This window comes from Platichthys flesus, chromosome 15, assembly GCF_949316205.1.
Source record: "Platichthys flesus chromosome 15, fPlaFle2.1, whole genome shotgun sequence".
Taxonomy (NCBI): domain Eukaryota; kingdom Metazoa; phylum Chordata; class Actinopteri; order Pleuronectiformes; family Pleuronectidae; genus Platichthys; species Platichthys flesus.
This window is the reverse complement of record NC_084959.1, coordinates 108,253-129,053: the sequence shown is the minus strand read 5'-3', so window position 1 is coordinate 129,053 and position 20,801 is coordinate 108,253. Positions and strand designations below refer to the sequence as shown.

The following is a 20,801-nucleotide window of genomic DNA, read 5'->3' as shown; positions in this document are numbered from 1 at the left end:
TGTTGACTTCCTGTCGGGGGTGGGGGAGTGACAGAGAGACAGATTGAAAACAGTCTCCCCCTCCCTCTCTCTCTCTCTCTCTCTCTCTCTCTCTCTCTCTCTCTCTCTCTCTCTCTCTCTCTCTCTCACTCTCTCTCTCTTTCTCTAGCTCTAAGTAAATGTCTCTTGCTCTTTTCCTTCCCTCTCTCCTGCAGACTCTCTCTCTCTGACTCAGTATGTTGGTTTCCATTCGTCGTGTGTTTAGAATGAGACTGAAGGAGAGGAGTGAAGAAGAAGAAGAAGAAGAGGAGTGAAGAAGAAGAAGAAGAAGAAGAAGAAGAAGAAGAAGAAGAAGGAGAAGAAGAAGAAGAAGAGGAGTGAAGAAGAAGAAGAAGAAGAAGAAGAAGAAGAAGAAGAAGAAGAAGAAGAAGAAGATCAGCAGCGTAAACAGAAGGTCTGAAGAAACTAAACATTTTTCTTCTTTATTTCAATTTGATAAAATTCTTCTTTAGATGAATCAACTTGTTTGTGTTTCGGCAGAAAAACACAAATACTTATTTGGTCCACGTCCCAGTAATTAACATGGAGGAGGTTCATGACCTTTACCAGAGCCAGCCAACAGGGCCGACCCAGATCGTCTTCCCTTTGGATCGTCAATGTTTTTTTATTTTCAGGAAAAATGTATTCATTATAAATCAATATAATAGTATCGTCATGACAATGATCAGCTGATGTTTCTCTCAAAGGTAACTGATCTGGCCTCTGATTGACAGCTGTGATTCATCAGATCTAAGCCAATCAAGATACAGGAAACAACCTTCATCATGGAGGAATGAGAGAGACGTGAGACACACATATTTCTCCCTGTCTCCCTATCGCTCTGTCGCTCTGTCTCTCTCTCTCTCTGTCTCTCTGTCTCGCTCTGTCTCGCTCTGTCGTTCTGTTTCTCTGTCTCTCTGTCTCTCTGTCGCTCTGTCTCTCTGTCTCTCTGTCTCTCTGTCTCCCTGTCTCTCTCTCTCTCTGTCTCTCTCTCTCTCTGTCTCTCTCTCTCTCTCTCTCACTATCTGTCTCTCTCTCTCTCTCTCTCACTATCTCACTATCTGTCTCTCTCTCTCTCTCTCTCACTATCTGTCTCTCTCTCTATCTCTCTCTCTCTCTCTCTCTCTCTCTCTCTCACTATCTCACTATCTGTCTCTCTCTCTCTCTCTCTCCCTCACTATCTGTCTCTCTCTCTATCTCTCTCTCTCTCTCTCTCTCTCTCTCTCTGTCTCTCTTTCTGTCGGATTTAGCAGCACAGAGCTGCTGTGCTCTGATTGGCTGTGACTCCTATCCGCTGCCCACAGGAAATACCTACCCAAGTATTTTTTCTTCTTCTGTGGTTGGCTCACATTCTTCCGCCACACGCTCAGTGAGACCTGTGATTGGCTGAGATACCCTGAGCTGTTTTCTGATTTGTTGTTTAGGTTATTTAACCTTGTGTATCTGATCATTTCAAATAAAAAAAGAAATCTCCCTTGGTTCGGGTCTGGCTCTTATTTTGAAATCTCTGTGTTATTGGTCAGGACCAGCGCAATGATATCTCCCATCAGAAGCCGGAACCTGCTGCACCTCCTGCTGGGTAGGTTACAAAAATGAAATACAAATTACAGGTGGACTGATACCTGTCTGTCTACCCGTCTGTCTGTGTACCTGTCTGCCTGCAGGTGTGTTCCTGGTTCATCCTGAAGGGGGCGTCTGTCTGGAGCTGCTCCCATCAGCCTCTGAAGTTCTGCTGGTCTCTAACTCCAACTTCACTGTGGTCAGTGTCACCTCTCTGTCTCCTCAAGTGTGTTCAGGTACCTGTCTGTCTCCTCAAACGTGTTCAGGTACCTGTCTGTCTCCTCAGGTGTGCTCAGGGTGGAGTCAGGTGACATGGCGGTTACCTCGGGACACTGTGGTAGACGGGGTCTTCGTGGAGACCCGGGGTTCCAGCAGCATCCTGCAGCTCAGTAACGTCACCTGGAGGAATTCTGGAAGATACACCTGTGAGGAGACATCTTCCTATCAGAGCAGACACGTGGACGTGTTTATTCCTGGACAAGGTGACCATATTACCCACAGACATTGACCCACATGTCCTACCTGTGAGACCTGTCGTCATGTGTCTGTCCCCCCCAGGTCCAGATGAATGGTTAGTCCCGGTGGGTACAGGTTTGGTAATGAAGGAGGTGGAGGAAGTTACCATCCCCTGTGTCGTGTCCAACCCCCAGCTCAGCGTCCTGTTGCTCGAACGTCCCAGCAGGACGCCAGTTACTGGGACGTACGAGCCGGGCCGTGGCTTCACAGGTCGTCTGAACGACACTTCATACGTGTGCTTGGCTGCCCACGGAGGTGAGGAGAGAGAGTCCGAGGTGTACTACGTCTTCAGCATTGTAGGTGAGTATATCAGATTTAGTTTGACCAGACCTCGTCTGAATTAATCTGATCTGAACTAATCCTGTCCTTCTGCCGTCAAGATTGAGCTAGGCTCAGATTCTGTGTCCCAATGTCGTCATGTCTGTTAAAGTTCATCTGAACTATGTAGATCTAGCTACTTCATCCATCATTGACACCAGGCAGCCCAGGGACATGTGGACCCATCCCAGTTCTGTGAGCTCAAAGAGGCAAATGATAGACCTGGTTCCCCGGCAACAGCCCCCCCCCCCCCCCAATGCTACACCCCACCCGCCCGTCTACATCCAGGAGAAGGAAGTGAGGAGCATCTTTAAACAACAAGAGAAAGGCAGATGGCCCTACACAATCAGCCCAGCAGAAAACACTCAGATCCAAAGCTGCTCCAATATTCACCACAATCTTCAACAGCTCCCGGTACCAGGGTACCGCGCTGCTGCGCAATAGTAGGAGTAGATTTGACGTTGGCTAATTATTAATAATCATGAAATATGATTATTAAAATAAGGAATTATTTATTAAAAATAATTACAAATTATAAAGCTATTAATTAAGAATAATAAAATAGTTAATTAGAAATGATACAGTTATCAATTAATAATAGTAAAATAATTAATGAAAACAATACATTTATCAATTAAGAATAGTACGATCTGTAATCATTGCTTATCGTCGCGGGGCACCGCCCTGTTTACAGGGACCAACCAGTCAAACTATAATTATCAGTCTCAAGTGATATAAGTTATATTAATAATCTCAATATTTAATATTAATGATTATATAAATAACAATGAAGGGTTTTAAGTTCGAGCACAGGCTGTAATCCAGCTGTATTCACATGCATATGCACAAGTAATCACAGAAAACCGATACTTTAATTACAAAAGTATTTAATAAAGGGAAATAAAGTTAATGTTATTCAATGATTCTTCATTTAACAAACTCCAATATTTCAAAGATAACAGCAGCAGCAGCACTTATCACAATTTAGAGACACAAGTAATACTGATGGTATCAATGTGTGTGTGTGGTCGTGTGTGTCTGCCTGTCTGTGTGTGTGTGTAAGAAAGAGAAAGGGGAGTGGCTATGGCGTAATGACGAGATCACGTGCCCAATGCCAACGCGACACAGGGTCCGCCACCAGCACCACGATCAGCCCACATGACTCAGAATCCGCCACACTGGATCCAACACCGCGACCCCCGGTGCGTGATCCACAAACTGCAATCCATGGTGCGGCCACAGAGGCCCTGGATCTGCGGGTGATAAAGCAAAGGGATTCCGGGGAAGGGGGATAGGGATGGAGAAGAGGAAGGAGAAGCTGGAAAGAGAAGCTCCGTGTGTCATGTGTCATAAAATAGAACAAGTAACGTTCTGGTGCACTAACTAGCTCTAACTATAAGCTTTATCAAAAAGGAAGGTTTTGAGTCTACTCTTAAACGAACAGATGGTGACTGCCTCCCGAACTGAAAGTGGTAGATGATTCCACAGCCGAGGGGCTTGATGTCTAAAAGCAGACACATCTGAATTTAACAGATGTAAATCTCCGCACTATATCTCTGACGGTAACACGTTAAGAGGAAGCGCCGTCTCGTTAGCTAGCGCTTCTCAAAACACAGTAGACAAAGGAACCGGATGTGACGTCTCGGTTCGCCGTGTGTTACACGGCTGAAAACAGATTTGGCGATCTTCAAACAAACATACACTCAAATAAAATGACACGCTAAGTATAAATACTAGTGTCTGTCCAGACAATAAGCCTCTTACTATGACCTCAGCCGTGTTGCATGCGCGTTTAGCGCGGATATCCCGGCGGTCCGGTGAATCTCGTGGTTGAACCTCAGGATGCGTGCACGAACGGCGAATTCCTGGAGAACTAATGAGTGAAGTCCTGGCCTGTTAAGCGGTGCTCCGGTGGGTCTAGTAGTTGCAACGGAGATCAGCGCTGGGCCGAATAGAGCGAATTTCTCTTGCTCTTGGAACGGAATTAAACCTCGTTCGTCTTCTTCAACAGAATGTTGCCTCGTCCTCCTTCAGGGATGATCAGCTGTGGCGCAGTTCTGGGGATCGTGGAAAAGAAAGTCTCTGAGCTTGGCCTGCGAGTGGGCTTCCTGTGCGCTGCCTTTTCAAGTTAAAAACAAAAATAGTCTTTCAAAATAAGATTCAACTTAAGATAAAAGAAAATGAAAACTAAACAAACGAATATTTGTAATTGCCCCGTTTTAGCAACTAAATCATCTGGAAGACCCGGGGGGGTCTGTTGACGTCTTCAGAGCAGGGTAAATGGCGAAGATTTTTGATGTCTCAGCAGTTTTAAACTTGAGGAGCTGGTCACGGCTATCAGCCAATTGAATTGTCAGGATTCGATCTCAGTGGGCGGAGACTCTTGGGCTTGCTGAGTGAATGTTTTCCCTCCAAAAGTACCTCTACGGTTGGATTGGAATGTCCCACAAGTAGGGATGCACCGATATGGAAATTCTTGGCCGATACCGATATTTAAAATAACAATCTGGCCGATAGCCGATACCGATACCGATATTTGTTTATTTTCTTTTTGTTGTTATTCATTCACCCTTTTGTGCCAGAAAAATAATTAAATAATTATTTAAAAAGCACTATTTAAAAAAATGTCAGCCCTTCATCACTCTTATCTTTTAATGAGCACAAATTTAATCAGATTTATGAAACAATCTTTGATTTAACTAAACTTTATTTAACAGAGACATATTATGCCCATTTTACCGCAAGTTGAAATGGTTCCTTGGGATCTTAATGAAATGACTGTAACATATTTTGGTCAAAATACCACAAGGATAATTTAAAACAGCACCTTTTTACCCTGTCTAAAACAGCCCTGTCAAAGTATCATTATAGAGACACTCTTCTCATTGATTTACGGTAGCAGTATTGCCCGTTTATTAGATGTGTTACGGCTTCTGTGTGTATGACGTATGTTGTCAATTCCCTTGTTACCTGTGCATGAGACGGATGAATAGAGCCGATGCACATGAGAATAAAGTACTTAAACAGACGCTACGCTCATACTTACACTGTTACACAAGTTACACTGCGTGAGTCAAGATAACTTAACAAGCCCTCCTCAGTTTGACCTGTTTTTAGTGTCGGGCAGTAATCACATCGCGTCAACACCCGCGCGAACAGATGGTTCCCCCAGCGGTCGCCGTAGCTGAGGTGATCCGCGAGAAGGGCCCGACACGCGTCCAGAGTGGCCGCCGCTGACCGCGTAGCCAGTCCCCTCCGACATGGACACCGCCCCGCGGTCCAAGAGAAAGAAAGCCCCCGCACCAGCGACGCCATGAGGCGCCACCGGGTGAGGACCTCCCGGTGCCGCACACTGAGCCTCCGGCGGCGCGGAGAGGAGGGCGACGGAGCGACTGCTCCCCCAGCCACGGCACGTGCCCAGCGGTTTTACCACAAATATGAACATCGGCCAATGATATCGGTGAAAGTCAAGTTTATTACCGATAAGCCGATATCAGTAAACGAGGCGAATAACGGCCGCTACCGATGTACGGCCGATACATCGGTGCACCCCTACCCACAAGGCCTCAGTGATAACAACCCCTTTGTCTGAAACTCGGCCCCAGTATCTGGTCACCTCACTGGGCTGTTGCCCAACAGCACAACACAATTACAAAGACGCAACCGTAATCATTGTGCTACAATCAACCAAGATCTGCTGCCTCAACAACTACAGGACGATCACACTCACATTACTGAGAAGCATTAGCTGGTTAAGATAAATAAAACATAATCCTGCCCTCGGAGTCCTGTCATCATGGCTCTTCTCCCTCTACTCCAACCAAATCACTACACAACTCTCACACCTTTTCCATACATGCAAACAAGAAGACGCAACTGTAATCAGACTCATCACCAGCAACCACAAAGATCAGTACCAGCATCTGGTCATTCACACAGTCACCTGGTGTCGGGACAACAACAACCTCCAGGTCAACACATCCAAAACACTTTCTGGACTTCAGACACAGACTTCACCCAAAACCTGTGTTTACATCTCTGATCAATTAAAAACTCTCTGGTCAACCCATCACAATAATGGATTCTTTTTGATTCTCACGATCATATGTTACACTAACACACACAACATGATCAAAGCCAATCAAAGACTATTCTGACAAAACAAAACAAAACGTTTCATTGTGTTGTCATTGCGGAAAAATAATTCCTCAAACTTGTGTTGACTGTTATTTCATTTATTCAAATCTAATCTAAACATGTCTGTCTCTCTGTACCTCTCTCTGTCTCCCTCACTACCTGTCTCTCCACCTGTCTGTCTCTCAGGGCCTCAGGTGATGGATGTGGACCTGTCTGTCTCCAGCAGTGTGTTGAAACAGGGGGAGGTTCTCATAGTCAACTGTACAGTTAAAGATTTAGAGAACGTTTATTTCTCCTGGACCTTCCCCCGCAGACAGGTACCTGTCTGTCGGTCTGTGTCTCCCCCTCTATCCCCCTGTCTGTCTGTCTGAACTCTGATTGGCTCTCTGTCTTGTGTTGTTTCAGGAAGTTGAACCTCTCACGGACTTGCTGCCCAATCAGATTCGCTCCTTTGTTAACATCTCCACAACAACAGTGGCAGACTCAGGTCAGTCAACAACTGTAAAACAACAACATCAGTAGTGATTGATGATGTGTTAACATTAAGTCAAAGTGTGTCTGTCCCGTAGGTGTGTATGAGTGTGAGGTTCAGGAGAGGACACGAGATCAAAGAGTGAAGAAGAACATCACAGTCACTGTACTGGGTACGTACACACACATACATGTATACACACACACGCACACACACACACACACACACACACACAGACAAACTCACACGTACACACACAGACAAACTCACACGTACACACACAGACAAACTCACACGTACAGACACACAGACAAACTCACACGTACACACACAGACAAACTCACACGTACAGACACACGTACACACACAGTCAGAAAATATAGATTAATCTCTCTCTCTCTCCCTCTCTCTCTCTCTCCCTCTCTCTCTCTCTATCTCCCTGTCTCTCTCTCTCTCTCTCTCTCTCTCTCTCTCTCTCTCTCCCTCTCTCTCTCTCTATCTCCCTGTCTCTCTCTCTATCTCTCTCTCTCTCTCTCTCTCTCTCTCGGTGCATGCTGGGAGTTTGGTGCGTGAGCGAGTGGCAGAGTGTGATTTTCGTTCTATATTTCTCTTTGTTTGTTTGTTAATGTTATATTTTTTCATTCACATAGCACATTATATTCACAGTAGTTTATTTTCTGGTGGTTTGGGCTGTAATTTTAAATCACTTAAGCCTGAAACATGCTTCTGCGACTGCGTCTGCGTCTTTTCACGCCGCTGTGGCGCAAGACTCGTTTTCATTCATGCTTCCCCAACCGTTGCGCGTCTTACAAAGCATTTCCGCGCCAGAACACTAGGCGGAGTAATGCTTTTTGTCGAGACGACCTTAGAGACGCCTTCTTTCTTCTTCGTCGATTGTTTATTTACATAGCCACTGCGGCTCCTCGTAGCCTTTTTCTGGCGGACAAATCCGCCAGTCAGTGACAGGTTATACAAGTGATCATACTATCGGATATCTTCTGCCAAGTGCTCTTCTATTTGGTCCATATTCGTTCTTCTAAATCTTCCGTGATTTCTGCCGGTGTTATGGGGCATGAAACCGGAAATGCAGCTCCAGAAGGGATGTAGAGCAGACCAATCACAGCCTTGCGGGCTGAGTGAGCTTGCGGAGCTTTGCTGTACATTTTAGAAAAGGGGGTTACGTGCTGGTCGACCCCCCCCACGCTGGCCGGTTCCTCCAGAGAGCCGTTCGCCGCGGGGCGGTCCGCCACAGCTGAGCGGCCGAAAGCAGCCCCACGCGCTTCTCCACCAACATCTCCACGGAGAAGCGAGGCTGTGACCGAGCCATCACGAGGGATGAGTTCTGTTAATACACCGGGTGTTGGGGGGGATGTGTTGGTGGAGGATGTTGTGGGTGAGGAAGAGGAACGGGAGATGGGAGATAAAGGGGAGGAAGAGGGTGGTGTGGTTAGCAAACAGGTGGAGGAGGTCACGGGTGAAGAAAAAAGCGTTGAGCAGGAGGGAGGGGACAGTGGAAGGAGAGGAGGAGAAGCAGCTGAGGGCAGGATGGTGTGGAGTGAGCAGGTGGAGGAGGAGGAGATGGAGGAAGAAGCAATAAAAGAAAAGAAAACAGTAAAACGCAGGAGATCAACCAGGACAGGTTTAAATGAATCAAAGAACAGTAAAGTGCAAATGGAGAGTGATGTGAGTGAAAGTGAGTGTGTGTCTGATAGCAGCGACTTTCCGCCTTTTTAACAGCAGTCAAAAAAAGAAAATGTTCACAGTAGACAAATTTAAATCATTTTTACATCAAACAAAAAATCAGCAACTCAAACTTGAGGAGCACTTCCCAGATCTCGGTCTTTTTATTTCCTCGGCCAGACTCCACGTCAACCAGAGGGAGGAGTCTGGCCTCACAGACCAGGAAGTTTTTAGGTTAAAAAAACTGGTGCTCAGAGCAAAGAGACAACTGAGCAGTGATGGAAAGGACAGCAATGTGTGTATTAATTAATTTATTGTTTTCTGTTTTTGTTTCTAACATTTTAAACAACATGGATGTTTTTAGAGTTGGGGTTTTAAACGTGAACGGTGCAAGAGATCAAAAGAAAAGAACTTGTATTTATGAAACTATGAAAATGAAATAAATTGATGTCATGTTTTTACAAGAAACGCATAGTGATTTTAATAATGAGTCTGACTGGAGGAGGGAGTGGGGAGGGGAGGCCATTTTAAGTCACAACACTTCCATGAGCACAGGAGTGGGCTTCCTCTTCTCCACGGCTTTTAAACCAAACTCGCTGGAGGTCAAACATGTGATCCAGGGGAGGCTTCTTTTAGCCAAAGCTCAGTTCGACCATTTTACTGCTGTTTTTATTAACGTTTATGCTCCAGCAACCGGTGCAGAGAGGAAGCCCTTTTTACTGAAAATAAGTGAAATTCTTAATGATTGTGCCATGGGGGTTTTTTAATCTTGGGGGGGGATTTTAACTGCACTGAAGATGCGATTCTAGACCGCAACCCCGCAGAGCCTCATCCAGCCTCTCAGCACGCCTTAAAGCAGCTGGTCCGCTCTCATGGCATGGTGGACGTGTGGAGGAGGATGCACCCAGACTGCAGACAGTACACCTGGTCTCACATCAGAGAGAGTAGGATCTCCTCAGCCAGGTTAGACAGGATTTATTGTTTTAAACATCATTTTAACATTTTTAAAAGCTGTGCCATCATGCCGGCTGGTTTTAGTGATCATTCCCTGCTTTTATGTCATGTGTTTATCAGGAATGTTTTACCCAAGAGCGCCTATTGGCATTTTAATTCTGTTTTAACATTCGATAAGAGTTTTACAGATGTTCTTACGTATTTCTGGGGTGTTTTTAGAAAGAGGAAGGGCGAGTTTAGTAATCTTAGGCAGTGTTGGGACCACGGTAAGACACAAATTCGCTTATTGTGTCAACAACACACCCTCAATGTCACAAGAGACGCCACCCGATCTATGAAAGATCTAGAGACCGACATAGTGGAACTAGAACATTTAAGTGAGTCCACCGGAAATCAAGGTTATATCGAAAGCCTCAAAGAAAAAAAAATGGCTTTAGCCGACCTGTTGGAACGTAAAGTACAGGGCGCGTTAGTCAGGTCTCGGTTCCTGAACATCAGTGAAATGGATGCTCCAACTAGCTACTTCTTCAGTCTGGAGAAAAAGAACGGGCAGAGCAGAGTAATCCACACCCTGCTCTCAGACACAGGGGAAGAGCTGATGGAGCCACGCCAGATAAGAGAGCGGGCTGTGAGTTTTTATGAAGCGCTGTACTCTTCTGAGGAAAAAAACACAGGCAGGGAGGAGTTCTGTACAGAACTACCTCAGATCTCGGAAGAGTGCAACTCACAGCTCGCTGCCCCCCTCCGGATGCAGGAGCTGCTGACCGCCCTGCAGGGCATGCAGGGACGGCGGGCTCCTGGCATTGACGGACTGACCCCGGAGTTTTATAAAGCTTACTGGGGCATTTTATCGCACGATCTTTTACAGGTTTTTAATGAGTGTCTGGCGTCTGGCTCCATGCCAGTGTCCTGCAGGAGGGCGGTCCTCACACTGCTCCCGAAGAAGGGCAACCTGCAGGACATCAAGAACTGGCGCCCTGTGTCATTGCTCTGTGTGGATTATAAACTTCTGTCCAAAGCACTGGCTTCCAGGCTGGGGAAGGCTATGGAGCAGGTCATTCACAGGGACCAGACCTACTGCGTGCCCGGCAGGTCCATGGTGGACAATGTCCACCTCATTCGAAACATTTTGGATGTCTCCAGTTCATTCGATGTAGATATAGGCTTGATTTCCCTAGACCAAGAAAAAGCTTTTGACCGCGTTGAACACAGCTTCCTGTGGCAAGTAACGGGGAAGTTTGGTTTCAGCGCTGGCTTCATAGCTAAGATCAAGGTGCTGTACTGTGACGTTGAGAGTGTGTTAAAGATCAACGGCAGTCTGAGTGCTCCCTTCAGGGTAGGTAGAGGGGTCAGGCAGGGCTGTGCTCTGTCGGGGATGCTCTACGCACTCTCCTTGGAACCTCTCCTCCGCAGAATACGTTCTAGCATTCAAGGTGTGTTTTATCCTGGTTTTAGTGGCAACATGATTTTATTGCATTATGCCGACGATCTTATTGTTTTTATTAAAGACCAGACGGATGTAGATGTTTGAATTGGAAAAAGCGAAGCCCTCGCGGTCGGGGACTGGCCTGGCGGTCTCCCAGTTCCCCCCCAAAAACCTGAAATGGAAGAGGGAGGGCAAAAAGTACCTCGGGGTGTTTTTAGGAAACGATGATATACATAAGAAGAACTTGGAGAACGTCACAGAAAATATAGAAAACAAACTGTTAAAATGGAAATGGCTGCTCCCAAAAATGTCTTTTAGAGGGAGGGTACTGGTTTTAAATAATCTTGTGGCATCCCAACTGTGGCACCACCTAATGTGTGTGGAACCCCCCCCCTGGCTTGCTTTCGACTTTACAAAAGAAAATGGTGGATTTTTTCTGGGGGGGTCTACACTGGGTGCCACAGGGGGTGCTGTTTTTAGCCAGGGAGGAGGGGGGACAGGGCCTCGTCCACCTGGCCAGCCGGACTGCAACTTTTAGACTTCAATTCATTAAAAAGTACCTCACAGGTCCAGCAGCTCTGGTGTGGAGAGATGTGGCCAGCAGCATCCTTAGGCGTGCCAATAACCTGGGGTTGGATGATGCTCTGTTTTTAACAGATTCTAAATTATAAAAACTAAGTGGGTTGCCTCCTTTTTATCAAGGTGTTTTTAAATCATGGGCCCTTTTTAAAAAAAACAAGGTGTCCAAAAGCAGCCTCTCTGTACTGGTTGTTGAGAGAACCACTCGTGAATGGAGCCAGACTGGACGTCAGCAACACATCACCACCCGGCCTAATGGCGGCTCTGACCTGGTCTGGAACAGTGACCCTACAGCAGCTGGTGGATGCAGTGGGGCCGGCACTCAACAACACCCAGGCCCTGGGCTCCCTGCTGGGGCTGCAGTCTACCCGGATGGCCCAGAGGATCCTGGAGCTCTGGACCCAGAGGCTCTCCATCCAGGAAAAGGACCTCCTGAGGGCCTACCAGAGGGGGGAAACCACACCAGAGGCTGCAGACCCCTACCCAGAAATTATCCTGAGCCCAGGCCTGGGAGAAAAGACCGGCCCCCTACTAACTGAAAAAAACACACACAAACTAACGTTATACAAAATGGACAAAGAGACACTTTACAGGAACTGTGTGAAAAGCATCCACCAGACCGGACTGAGCAACAGACCCCCCACTGTGTGGTCACGGAGGTGGGGGGATCATGGACCCAGCCCGCAGTGGAGGATTTTATATAAACCTCCCCTCAAGAAAAGAACAGGCGACCTCCAGTCGAGAATTTTACACGGCGCCGTCGCTTCCAACGCTTTTATTTCCATTCTTAATCCCACCGTTCTTAATGTCCATTTTGCGACATACGTGAAACAATTTATCACGTTTTTACTGAGTGCAAGAGACTTTCAGGTTTCTTCACTCTTTTAACTGCGGTTTTTAGTGATTGTAACATCACTTTTACTGAGAAGGTTTTTATCATGGGAGCTGCCTACAACAAAGCAGATAAAGATAAGTGGCAGCTCCTGAACCACCTCTCAGGTGAGGCCAAGATGGCCATTTACATAGTAGAAAAAACAGGGTAGAGAACAAGAACGGGCAGGAAGCGGGGGGGCGGTGTGGGTGGTAAACCTCCGGGCCAGACTCCGACTCGAGTTCGGTTTTTACACGATGGTATCTGATCTCGAGTCTTTTAAAAGAATTTGGTGTTTTAATGACATCCTCTGCACCGTCACCAACAATGAGCGGTCCTTTCCACACTTTTTAACAGACTGAAGTTTTTTAACAGCAGCACTTTTTTTATTTTTATTGAATAAATGCTGTAAACAAGTGTTTTGTAAAATGAAAAATATGTAAATAAAGTGTTTGTGAAAAATCAAATCTCTCTCTCTCTCTATCTCCCTCTATCTCTCTCTCTCTCTCTCTCTCTCTTTCTCTCGGCAGAGCGAGGCTATGTCTACCTGTGGTCAGGTGACACCAGCGTGTCATCTCTCCTCCACCACACGGTGGCGCTCACTGTGGAAATCGATGCGTACCCGACTCCGACTGTCACCTGGACCAGAGACAACCAGACTGTCTCCATGGAGACCTCCTCCATTACAACCACACACCTGACGGGCTGCAGGTAGGTCGGAGGTCACAGTAGGACTGATTGATTGATTGATTGATTGATTGATTGACTGACTGATTGATTGATTGATAGATTGACTGATTGACTGATTGACTGATTGATTGATTGATTGATTGATTGATTGATAGATAGATTGATTGATTGGTTGATTGACTGATTGATTGACTATTGATTGATTGACTGATTGATTGATTGATTGATTGATTGATTGATTGATTGATTGATTGACTGATTGATTGATGTGCAGGTATGAGACCACACTAACGCTGGTTCGAGTCCCGATGGATCAGACAGGAAGTTATACAGCAACTGTTTCCAATGACGACGGCATCGAGGAGGTCGTCTTCAACCTCAAGGTCAAAGGTCAGAGAGTTTACCTGCGTGTGTGTCGTTGTCTGTGTGTGTGTGAATTTAAAGTATGTGTGTCTTTACCTGTCTGTGTCTTTTTGTGAGTACGTGTGTGCAGCACCCCCCAGGATCACGTCTCTGTCGGAGGTCAGCAGTAAGGCAGTGTTGTGTGTCAGCGAGGGAGCTCCGCCCCCTTCTGTCACTTGGTATATATGTAACACCTCACACAGGTAACAACACACACATACACACTTAACACACACATGTAGACACACATATGTTGCCATAATAACAGGGTCTCCTGCAGATGCAGTAATGTGACAGGGGGCTGGACGAGCCTATCAGCAGCCTCGGTGGGCGTGTCCCTGCAGGAGAACGTCAGTGAGGTTGAAAGAGGAGTCACCCAGGTAACTAATGATGTCATCAGTGACATCATCATCAGGGGTGAGAGGTTATAAAGATGACTGACAGCTTTTTGTGTGTGTGTGTGTCTGTGTGTGAAGGTTCACAGTAAGTTGACTCTTCAGGCTCTCACCTCTCTGTCAGCTGTTCGATGTGAAGCAAAAAACTCGGCAGGACGACGTGTCAGAGACCTGAGAGTCCTGTCGCCCTGTAAGTACTTCCACCGATACACTACTGTAGTACTGATGTAGTACTGAGGTGGTATTAATGTTGTGCAGATAAAGGACAGATGAGGTACTAATGAAGTACTGATGAAGGAAAGATGAGGTACCAATGAAGTACTGATGTAGGACAGATGTAGAACTAATGTTGTACAGATAAAGGACAGATGAGGTACTAATGAAGTACTGATGTAGGACAGATGTAGAACTGATGTTGTACAGATAAAGGACAGATGAGGTACTAATGAAGTACTGTTGAAGGACAGAAGAAGGACTGATGAAGTACTGATGTAGGACAGATGTAGTACTGATGTTGTACAGATAAAGGACAGATGAGGTACTAATGAAGTACTGTTAAATGACAGATGACGTACTAATGAAGTACTGATAGGACTGATTTATGACTCTGCTTGACTGTCTCTCTGTTTGTCTCTCTCATGTCTCCAGCTCTCCTGTCTCAGGTTGCTGTATTAGCAGCAGTTCTGGTTTTGGTCATCATCGCTGTCTTCTTCCTCATCGTTCTCATCGTCCTCTGGAGAAAGGTCAGTACTCAGAACGGCATGCAGGTGGTGCAGCCCTGATCTTTCACCCCTCAGCCCACAGTCTTCTTCTCTTGTGACTGAAGCCCAAGGACTTTAAACAATGTTCTGCAGCTAATGGATCTTTGGGGTAATTGGGTCACATGAGTCAAGTGTAAACCAAAAGAACCAAACAGGCCTGACAGAGAACCACAACCGGCCCTTATCAGAGGATCATTAACGGACATGAGTCCATTTGAAACCCGGTAAGGTCAGAGGCAGACGCTGGTGTCATGTTTCTTCTTCTTCTTCTTCTTTGTCTGGTGCATTGGCAACACACATCAAGGTGCATTACTGTCATCTATCAGAATCAGAATCAGCATCAGAAAGGATTTATTGTCGAGTAGGTTTACACCTACGGTTCCTGGTTGACCTTTCACCTCTGACCTTTGACGGTTTCTACTTGGTGTAAACCTACACCAAGTAGAAACAGTCTCAGCCAATCAGACGGTTTCACAGGGGACGTCACGAGTGAATGGAACAGTCGAGTTGAAGGAGCCTGTGGACAGGAGGTGAAAGGTCAACCAGGAACCGTCATTCAGGAGTTTTAATGTTAACTTTAGTTTAAGGACTACGTTAGAAGTAGATCTGGTTACTATGGCAACGAGACAATCTAGCCATGACAGCAGCTGCAGACTTCAAACTCATCAGATCCATAAACGTGTGATTAATAAAGTATCAATCTATCTATCTATCTATCTAAAACTGAACCGGATTTATCTGAACGAAGAAATATGAGCTGTGCTCGGTCTGGCGGCCGGAGTTGTTTATGTCTGTGTCTTCCTGTTTGCCAGAAGCGTCGGTACGAAGCCGGTTGGAAGCTGATCGAGTCTGTGAGTCCTGACGGACAGAAGCTCACCTACCTTGACCCCTCCCACCTGCCCTACAATGCTTTCTGGGAAATACCACGAGGAAACATTGTACTAGGTAACACAATATTAAATTTAGATCTTTTTCAGATCATTTTCCCCATAACAATAGAAAAGCTTAAGATTCTAAGAAGATAATATACTGAAGAGTTATGGATAAAATTACTTTTTTATCATGCCAGCTATAGTTTCATGACATTTTATTTAAAGAAGAGAATGCTGATTTGGAATATCAAAACTTACGTAAATTGTAGCTTTTCGTTTTTCCAATTGGCTCGGCCCATCAAGTAATACTGTCAGGACTTTGTAAAGAATATTTCTGCTTTTACAAACTAATTGAAATAAATATAATAATACTATTAGGTTTGCAAACATTGAATAACTGTTGTTCAAAGGATATTAAAACTACGTGGAAAATAATAAATCAGTTTCTAGAGGGTGGAAGTACTCTCAACAATCCATTTGATATAGCTCAAAAATATTATGAATTGTTTGTCAATATTGGTTATGAACTAGCTAACAAGCTCTGTGCTCTGTGAGTCAACCTAACCTGTCGTAGCTGGAACTCTCTGTCAGTTCTTTATGATATTTTTCAAATATATGTTTTTATTTTGAAGTTAAGCTCAATTTAAGGAAATATCCCTGAGCAACTGAAGATTTACTTCAAACCAAATTCACAGATCCACTTTATTACACCCGTCAATCCTCAGATCCTCCACTTCCCTGATTCCTCATTAACAGAGGTCAATTTTGTATTCATCATAGAGGAGCTAAATTATGGGATGGCTTCTCACAGGAGGCAAAGAACTGCTCTTCTTTAAAATGCCACAAAAAATGCTATAAAGACCATTTAACTACAGCGGCTGTTCTTCTTCATGTATTCTTGACATTGAAGATGTGATTTGTTCTAATTATTTATTTCTATTGCTCAGGAGTCAATGAATGTGAACACACAACACACCCTTACACATACACACATTATTTATCTTTTATTTTGAACTGATAATAGTGTTGTCTGTTGTTATTAAGTTGTGTGTTGATTTAAATCTGTGGACTCGTGGGAAATGGATATCTTCTGCATGTGAGCTAATGTTGTGAAGTTTTAACTATAGTTCAGTGGGACGTAATACTAGTTCTCTCTCTCTCTCTCTCTGTCTCTCTCTCTCTCTCTCTGCCTGTCTCCCTTTCTCTTTCTCTCTCTATCTCTCTCTCTCTCTCTCTGCCTGTCTCTCTTTCTCTCTCTCTCTCTCTCTCTGCCTGTCTCTCTTTCTCTCTCTCTCTCTCTCTCCCTCTCTCTCTCTCTGCCTGTCTCTCTTTCTCTCTCTCTCTCTGCCTGTCTCCCTTTCTCTTTCTCTCTCTATCTCTCTCTCTCTCTCTCTGCCTGTCTCTCTTTCTCTCTCTCTCTCTCTCTCTCTGCCTGTCTCTCTTTCTCTCTCTCTCTCTCTCTCCCTCTCTCTCTCTCTGCCTGTCTCTCTTTCTCTCTCTCTCTCTGCCTGTCTCCCTTTCTCTTTCTCTCTCTATCTCTCTCTCTCTCTCTCTGCCTGTCTCTCTTTCTCTCTCTCTCTCTCTCTCTCTCTCTGCCTGTCTCTCTTTCTCTCTCTCTCTCTCTCTCTGCCTGTCTCTCTTTCTCTCTCTCTCTCTCTCTCCCTCTCTCTCTCTCTGCCTGTCTCTCTTTCTCTCTCTCTCTCTGCCTGTCTCCCTTTCTCTTTCTCTCTCTCTCTCTCTCTCTCTCTCTCTCTCCAGGTCAGGTGTTGGGTTCAGGTGCGTTCGGTCGAGTCGTTGAAGGAAAAGTTTCTGATTTGATTGATTCGAATTCTACGACAAAAGCAGCTGTGAAGATGCTCAAGAGTGAGTATCTGTCTCTCTCTCAACCTGTCTGTCTCTGCCTGACTTGTTCGTTCGTTGACGTGTGTGTGTGTGTGTGTGTGTGTGTGTGTGTGTGTGTGTGTGTGTGTACAGAAAACAGTGGAGCAGTTCAGTCTTTGATGTCCGAGATGAAGGTTCTCGTTCATCTCGGTCCTCACATGAACATTGTCAACCCGCTGGGAGTGTGCACGAGAGGAGGTACGCATGTGCACGTTGAATACTTTTATCAAGTGATGGAGGAGGTGAGACAATATTTACCTGTCTGTCTGTTTAGGACCTGTCTATCTGATCACTGAGCTCTGTCGTCATGGAGACTTGGTTAACTTCCTGCAGAGAAACAAACACAACTTCTTGCTGAGTGACCCACACAACAAGAGGTCAACACACACACACACACACAAACACACAAACATACACACACACAGAAGCACGCACTAGACACACACACTATACACACACACACAGGCACACATACAAACATAAATACATAAACACACAGACACATGGAAATGACGTGTCTCTCCCTGCAGTGACAGTGATGGAGGTTATATGGACATGAATCAAGAGAGAGGGAGCGCTGAGGGCGTCGCCATGAACGAGCTGAGCTGCACCAGCATCGAACTGGCGCCCGACGAGTCGCCCGACAAGTCGCCGTACGCAGCACCAGGTGATGAGACATGACCACAACCTGTGATCTGTCACGTAGTTCTACCTTGGTGTGTAGCGTGGTTCTCTGGGGTCTGGTGATTGACAGGTTTTATTAGGACCGGTTCTTTGTGATTAGAGTTGTTCAGTTGTAATCACAGTTCTTCACCTATGTTTTTTATTCACTTATTTATTTGGGGGGTTGAGATTATTACCGGGACTATAAATTAATCCCGATTGATAAGCAGCTGCAGGGATATGACCTGTCCTGTTGTTCTCCTTCAGACCAACAGGAGGCGTCCTCTCTCCTCCTCAATGACTCCCCTCTCCTAGGCCTCAATGACCTCCTGAGCTTCTCTTACCAGATCTGTCAAGCCATGGACTTCCTCTCCTCCAGAAACGTATGAACACAATGGTAGACTGTTGCATGTTGTGTCATGTGTTAGCATGTTGTGTCATGTGTTAGCATGTTGTGTAAAGGATAATTCATGCTGATGGACACTCATGGAAATCCTGTTTGTTAACATGTTGTGTGTTAGTGTATTGTGTGATAGTATGTTGAGTTTGGTGTTATTATGTTCTGTCACTGCTTAGCTGGCGTCATTGTGTTTTAGCATGTTTCAAATGAACACACGTGTTCATTCACGTGTCCTGTTGTTCCTAAGTGCGTCCACAGAGACCTGGCAGCGAGGAACGTCCTGGTCTGTGAGGGAAAGCTGGTGAAGGTCTGTGACTTTGGTTTGGCGCGGGACCCGATGAAGGACCAGGACTACATCGCCAGAGGAAACGTCAGTTCACGTTTTGAATTCACCTCAGTAACCAGCATCGATGAACACCCGCTCACAAACAGCATTCACTTCCTGTTGTTGTTCAGAGCTTCCTGCCGCTCAAGTGGATGTCTCCAGAGAGCATCTTCCAGAGCATCTACAGCTGCCAGAGCGACGTGTGGTCCTTCGGAGTCTTACTGTGGGAGATCTTCTCTCTGGGTAAACCAGTGTGAACCAGTCTGAACTGAAGTACACGAGCGGCGAAGCGTCAAGTGACCTTGGTTTGTATTTTGTCTCAGGTGAGAGCCCCCCCGACCTCCCCGGGACCCACGAGTTCTCCTCTGCTCTGAAGAGAGGAACCAGGATGAGCCGACCGGAACACGCTCCGCTTCACATGTACGACACAACACGCAACACATTACACAACACACTTTGAAGACTCTCAGTCTAAAGATGTCTGTTGTGTGTGTGTGTGTTGTCTGTGTTGTGGGTCTGTTGTGTCTGTTGTGTGTGGGTAGCTTCCAGCTGATGACACGTTGCTGGGAGGCGGAGCCTCAGCTTAGACCGTCCTTCTCTTCTCTCCTCGTCTCCATTGGAAACTTGTTGTCTGAAGAACACAACAAGGTACAAGCACACTAAGACACACTGTCATCAGTGTCTCACACAGCTGATCCAGGACATTCATGTTGTGTTGTTGTTGTGTGTCAGCGTTACATCCAGCTCACAAAGAACTTCCTGAAGGATCCAGCTGTTGTTCGATCAAGACAGAGTCTAATCAGATCGGCTGAGGACCAGACAGACATACAAGGTAACACAACATATACACACACACAACACAGCTAAACACAAACACACGGTAACACACGACACAGACAACCCACCAAAACATCAACAAGACAACACAATTAGACACCAACAACGACACAACATCATATCAACACGGTACTTGTCTGTGGTTATTACTAAATAAAAACCCCACCCACTTTTTCCTAACAGGAAGCCCCGCCCTTCCTGTGAAACGTCACATGACGGGGCCGGAGGGGGCGGGCCCCTCCCACGGTACTTACATCATCACCATAGAAACAAGTGGCAGCGCTGCGCTGGACGCAGCCAGGTACGAGATCGACTTTTATTTTGAAGAGAAAACACTTTTATTGTGAGATCGGTGATGATGATGTTTCCTCTGCAGTCTCCATCGCTCAGATACACCACAACCACAGGAAGTGACATCATCAGAGGGTAAACAGGAAGCGGAAGATGAGGAGAGCTGCCTGTGAGGCTTGTGATGCCTGACAGGCAGAGCAGAGGGTCAAGAACCACCTTCTCTCAAGCCCAAATGTTTTACCAGATGTTCTCCCTGCACTCAGCATCTGGAACTGTTTCTGTTTGTTCTGCTCAGATTTTTATTATACAACAGTTTGATCCTCGGCTCTGCTGTCAGTCAAACTGTCTATGTAGGTGATTGGTCATTTGAAGTATCCCCCCCCCCCCTTTTATGTGCATGCGCTCATATCTAGAAAAACCTGAGTTAATTGAAGTAGTTGCTAACGAGCGTCATGTGACCGTTAAGCCAGACTGTGTTTGTTCGGTGAAATCAAGCGTAACGTAAAGTGGTCCTGGATCTGTTTAACCCGCTTCGTAGAACAGGCGCCTGGAGTTCATCAGGTCCTGGATCAGATCTGAAACTTTTTTATTCTTCAATTATCCTGTATCAAGTTTTCCTATTAACTGAATATTTTTATTAAACAAGAAGAAACAAAGTCTGAGTCTGTTTTCATGTTTGAAATAAACATGTCTCAACTTCCAGTAAAACAAGCTAAAGTATCTCAGAGAAAATGCTGCCATCTTGTGGTGATG

The 20,801-nt window shown here is 45.7% G+C and overlaps 1 protein-coding gene across 2 annotated transcripts; it reads left to right on the top strand.

The window, feature by feature from the left end:
• Positions 1 to 165: 165 nt before the first annotated feature.
• On the top strand, positions 166 to 20,704 carry LOC133969926 (platelet-derived growth factor receptor beta-like). 2 transcript variants are annotated; one of them, XM_062406655.1, is made up of 28 exons: positions 166 to 433; positions 726 to 822; positions 1,542 to 1,597; positions 1,683 to 1,777; positions 1,865 to 2,060; positions 2,137 to 2,394; positions 6,736 to 6,866; positions 6,955 to 7,036; positions 7,119 to 7,193; positions 13,062 to 13,242; positions 13,496 to 13,611; positions 13,715 to 13,826; positions 13,904 to 14,003; positions 14,100 to 14,208; positions 14,667 to 14,761; positions 15,595 to 15,724; positions 17,410 to 17,514; positions 17,626 to 17,730; positions 17,807 to 17,909; positions 18,063 to 18,199; positions 18,463 to 18,578; positions 18,843 to 18,965; positions 19,052 to 19,163; positions 19,244 to 19,340; positions 19,463 to 19,568; positions 19,653 to 19,752; positions 19,941 to 20,058; positions 20,134 to 20,704. In XM_062406655.1, exons 2-28 carry the CDS (start codon positions 812 to 814, stop codon positions 20,219 to 20,221), a joined length of 3,057 nt encoding a protein of 1,018 aa, XP_062262639.1. In that variant the 5' UTR covers positions 166 to 433; positions 726 to 811; the 3' UTR covers positions 20,222 to 20,704. The 2 variants fall into 2 exon arrangements, with proteins under 2 accessions (XP_062262639.1, XP_062262638.1); XM_062406654.1 differs by having other exon boundaries at positions 167 to 433; positions 15,592 to 15,724.
• Positions 20,705 to 20,801: the final 97 nt, after the last annotated feature.